Genomic DNA, 5,439 nt, shown 5'->3' with positions numbered 1-5,439 from the left:
AGGATTTTGAGCACATGCATCTCCAGCATGTTTTTCGAGCCACCAGGTCCAGGATTCAAACCACAGTCAGTTGTGTGGGATTTGGCTCCCTTAACTACTAGGTTATGGGGCCAGTCCATCTACATGATAATTATTTTTTTAAGTTTATCCATTTATTTCTTTAGTCAAAGAGAGAGACAGGTACTCCCAGCTGGATCTTCACACCATGATCCACCCCCAGTCCTGGCAAGCTGAATGGATGTGAGCAGGCTGGATGGACACGGGCAGGCTGGGCACATACACATGGCTGTGAGCATACCAGGCACTGACACACATGTGTGCTCAGGGAGGTCCTGGGCCAGAATGTGAACCAGGACCCTTCTCATATGAGTCCCGCTGCATTATCACTGTGCCACTACCCAGACCCACTTTTTGTTTATTAATGGGTGAAAGAAAAAGAGGTCCTTGATCACTAAGCTGCCTTTTGTTTATGCTCTAGGTGGCCGTGTGCAGGCTGTCCTGACCAGCGACTCACCAGCACTGGTGGGCTCAAATATCACGTTTGTGGTGAACTTGGTATTCCCCAGATGCCAAAAAGAAGATGCAGATGGCAATATAGTCTTTGAGAAGAACTGCAGAAATGGTAAGATCCGAGATTTTCTCCTGACCTACTGGAGACCCTTCTCCCAACCTTTAATGCTCACATGTTCTGTAAGTGCAAGATACTGCTATTGTTTCTTGACACCCTTCTCCTCAAGTGTTTAGTATTCTGTAACATTTTTTTTCTCTTTTTTAAAAAACTTTGATTATTCTAAAGGTTCCAATGAGAGCCCAGTCCTCTGAGCACTTTTCTGTAAAAGAGTCCTTCCTATTAAAAAAAAAAATTATTATTATGTTTTTAGATTTTTGCCACAGAGTGAGTGTGCTCACCAGAGAGACAGAGGGGAAGTGAGAAATCACCTCCGCCCCCAGGAAAGATGGCCATACTGCAATTCCTTCTCCTCTATTCTCTGGGATTTTTAGGTGCACATGTATACATGCCGGTGTGATTTTCAAGCAGCTGGTTCTAGGACAACTCAAACCTGACAGCTGGCCATGTAGGATCCAGTGCCTTAACCACCATTCTTCTTGCTGGCCCCTTCTAATGAACATTTTTATAAAATCTCTATCACAGTAAAAGAGAGTACAGATCTTTGAAGAAATTAACAGTTCCAGGTGTAGGGCAAAGAAAGTACCAGGTAAGCCTGAGACATCTATTATTCCAGAAAAAGCTCAAAGACTAACAGGGTTATGTCAAAGGACATAGGAGCCAGCACAAAACAGCTTCTATTGGCCATATTTGGGACAATTTAAGACTAACAAATAAAAATGCCTATAATAGATAAATAAATATAAATACTTTCAAAATGTTGGTAACATAGGAGATGGTGTAATAGTTACATTGCTGGATTCCCACATGGTCGACCTCAGTTCAAGTCCCAGATCTGATGGCTTAGAACTCATGCCAGGCATGTGTGCATGTATGCCCAAAATCCTGAGAGGAGACTGGAAAAGGGATTGCAGCATGACCATTCCCCCTGGGGAATGCTTTCTTGCTTTCTGTCTCTGACTCTATCTCTCTGGCGAGCACACGCACCTTATAGCAAAAATCTCTCTCTTTTTTTTTTTTGGAGAGGTTTTTGCTATAGGGCGCATGCGCTCGCCAGACAGACAGAGAGAGGCATAGAGACAGAAAGCGAGAAATCACCCCCCAGGGGGGATGGTCACGCCGCAATCCCTTCTCCTCCATTCTCCTCTCGGGATCCTGGGCACGCACGCACACGCGCCTGGCGTGAGTTTTAAGCCACCGGGTCCGGGACGCAAACCACGGTCGACTACGTGGGAACCCAGCGACATAGCCATTACGCTAACTGCCGGTTCCCCAAAAATCTCTCTTTAAAAAGAAAAACCCAGACAAACAAAAAATGTTAGTGACATAAAAATAATAGGATGAAGGGATTGTTTAATATGAAGAGATATTGATGATGGCTTAGTAAAAATGAAAACTTTCATATATATAGAAAAACTGAAAAGTTTGAAACAAGATATATCCAAATGTTCTCTGCCTAGATTCAGCAATTTAAATATTTTTTTCATTTTTACTTTCTCTATACACCTATATATAGATAGACATCAGAAAAGTCATGATGGATTTTTGCATAAAAAATAGAAAAAAATACATCATGACTTTTCTAGCAATCCAATATATATTTTCTGTCTATATATGAAGGAGTGTTCAAAAAATTCATGAAATGTGTATTATGAAAAAACTACACAGGGATTTAAAAAAATTTTGTGCCAAAACAAACTTGTACTTTAATTCCATTTTACCCTTTTGAAGTTTCCTCATATGTATGCATATATACATAGCTTTAGATGGAGGAGAACATCTTTTTTTGAAATCTTTTGAAGAGACAATAGTTAAAATACATTAATAGTATGTGAACTTCCATTAGATTGCAGTAGGGTGGTAACAGTGTTGCAGTTCGATAGCAGAATGTTCTTTTTTTTTTTTTTTTTTTTTGAGTGATTTTTGCTATAGGGCGTGTGCACTCGCCAGACAGAGAGAGACAGAGAGACAGAAAGCGAGAAATCAACCCCCCAGGGGAGATGGCCACACCACAATCCCTTCTCCTCTGTTCTCCTCTCAGGATCTTGGGCATGCACTCACACATGCCCGGCGTGAGTTTTAAGCCACCGGGTCCAGGACGCAAACCATGGTCGACTACATGGGAGTCCAGCGACATAGCCATTATGTTAACTGCTGGTCCCAGATAGCAGAATGTTCTTATTCTTAGACTGTGTTGAAGTCTTTGTCAAATGAGTCAGGAAAATCTATATAGGGAGAGTATGTCAAAATAAAAAGATAAATAGAATGATAAATATTTTAAATGATATTTCTAGATTGAATTTTCTAGGTAAATTTTTATTGAAAATTGCTTTATATAAAACTTTTACTGAAATACAATGCATATGCAGGAAAGTGCCCACATCATAAATGTACCATTGCATAAACTCTGAATATTTGGTGTTTCGTTGTCTAACAACTTTTAAGCTAGTGATGAAAATGTGCTTACTTCAGTGATGGGCTTGGGGCATTCTGGGCCAGATAGCAGTAAAGCTTGTTTGTTTCTCTCTTTAGACACTGCTTTGCCTGCTGACTCGTACATTTACAACTGGACGGCCTGGTCCGAGGACAGTGACTGGAGAAACAGCTCCAACCAGACCCACCATAACATGTTCCCTGACGGGAGGCCTTTTCCTCACCACCCTGGATGGAAGAGAGGGAATTTTGTCTATGTCTTCCACACACTCGGTTGGACTCTTAAAAACCCTTTCAGCCTCTTCTTTATCTTTCTGTAAAATTTAAACTTTTTTTTTATTCTGTAACTGAGAATGAAAGATAACACTGAGACTTTAACAACCACTGTTCTATCAACTTTCCTTATCTTGGGATGACGGTGAGAGATCAAGTCTTGGTTAACCTTGCCAAACCTCCAGGACACCAAAGAATCAAAACGACAGGGGGGAAAAAAAGAAAAAAAAAAGATTCAACTTAAAAAAAATTACTCGTTTTTATCCTCTCTAAAACGTTAACAAGAAAATATATTAGGTTGTCAGGAAAGTCATGATGTATTTTACTATTTTTCTAAGCAAAAAATGTGTCATGACTTTCCAAACAACCAAATATTAACATTGATTTATTTGGAGAGCATATTAATGGGTATTCATTGACTTATTCTTTAGGTTTTTTTATGTCCTTAAAAGAATGTTTTTTAATTTACCAGAGGGCGTTTTCACTTGCTAGAGAGAGATCAGTGGTGGGCAAGAACCACTCCCCTCTTGGGTCATGATTGTAGCACAATTTCTTCTCGATTTCTCCCTCTTTTCAAGATTTTGGGCATGCATTCACATGTGCCAAGGATGTTTTTCAAACTACCAGGTCTGGAACTCAAACCATGCAGTCAGTGATATGGGATCCAGCCACCTTAACCAGCAGGCTATGGGTTGGCCCCTTAAAAGAAGTTTTAAGAATTAAAGAAACATGTTCATTGTAGAAAATTTACGGAAAAAGCACAAATGAAAAACATCTCATTTATACTAAACATAAGAGACCATTACCATTAATACTATGGTGTTTTTCTTTCTTTTTTCTTTTTTTGGAGAGGTTTTTTTTTTTCCCCCCGCTATAGGGCTTGTGCACTCGCCAGACAGACAGAGAGAGACATAGAGACAGAAAGCGAGAAATCACCCCCCAGGGGGGATGGTCACGCTGCAATCCCTTCTCCTCCATTCTCCTCTCGGGATCTTGGGCACGCATGCACACGCGCCCGGCATGAGTTTTAAGCCACTGGGTCCGGGACGTGAACCGTGGGTGACTACGTGGGAGTCCAGCGACATAGCCATTACGCTAACTGCTGGTTCCCAATACTATGGTGTTTTTCTTACTAACGTTTCTCTATTTAGATCATATCATATACACATTTTTACTTAATATTATCAGTATTTGACTATATCATTAAATATTCTTTATATACATTATTTTAATGGTTGCATAAAATTCTACTGTATAGAAATAAAATAATCTAACAGAGGTAAAAGTGAGAAATCATCCCCCAGAAGGGATGCCCACTCTGCAACCCCCTCTGCTCCAGTCTCCTCTTGGGATTCTGGGCATTGCACACATGAGCCCGGCATGACTCTCAGGCCACCAGGTCTGAGACTCCAACTGCAGTCAGCTATGCAGAAATCCATCACCTTAACCACCACCCACCTGTTGCTCCACTGCTGTTCTTTTTCGATACAGCCCACTCTTTCTCTTTAACCATAAACGGCATTCACTTTGTTTTATTATTGGTGAAGTGATTATTTTTAGGGGGAGAAAATTTAGGCTGTATTTAGTAAAGCTGCCAAACTTTTAGTTTAAAATGCCACATTTGCCACCTAGCATGAGTATGTATTTGAAAATTGCTATCGGGCTGGCCGATAAAATTATGGTGTTTTTTTTTAATAACATTTTGCATAAAAATGAGCAGCCACCTCCCTTTCAAAAGCAGTGTTATATTCCTATCCTGTTTTCCCTCCTCACAGCCATCACTAGGTCAGCCATGTGGGAGTCCAGCGCCCCAATCGCCATGCCACCTGCTGGCCCCAGCAGTCACTACTCCTCTTTAAGAAACAACTTTCTCTCGGACCAGCAGTTAACGTAATGGCTATGTCGCTGAACTCCCACGTAGTCGACCGCAGTTCGTGTCCCGAACTCGGTGACTTAAAACTCACGCTGGGCGTGTGTGCGTGCGTGTCCAAGATCTCGAGAGGAGAATGGAAGAGAAGGGATTGCGGCGTGGCCATCCCCACGGGGGGTGATTTCTCGCTTTCTGTCTCTCGGTCTCTGTCTGTCTGGCGAGTGCACACGCCCTA

The 5,439-nt window shown here is 41.4% G+C and overlaps 1 protein-coding gene across 2 annotated transcripts in view; it reads left to right on the top strand.

The window, feature by feature from the left end:
• GPNMB (glycoprotein nmb) overlaps positions 1–5,439 on the top strand; it is a 41,040-nt gene that overhangs the window by 16,930 nt on the left and 18,671 nt on the right. For both annotated transcript variants that reach the window (XM_014587136.2, XM_014587135.2), the window contains exon 4: positions 3,161–3,334. In XM_014587136.2, the coding sequence (XP_014442622.1) occupies positions 3,161–3,334 (174 nt within the window). The remainder of the gene's footprint in view (positions 1–3,160; positions 3,335–5,439) is intronic.

This window comes from Tupaia chinensis, unplaced genomic scaffold (genome assembly GCF_000334495.1).
Source record: "Tupaia chinensis unplaced genomic scaffold, TupChi_1.0 Scaffold000184_1, whole genome shotgun sequence".
In the NCBI taxonomy this organism is placed as follows: Eukaryota; Metazoa; Chordata; class Mammalia; order Scandentia; family Tupaiidae; genus Tupaia; species Tupaia belangeri.
This window is presented reverse-complemented; position numbering and strand designations above follow the sequence as displayed.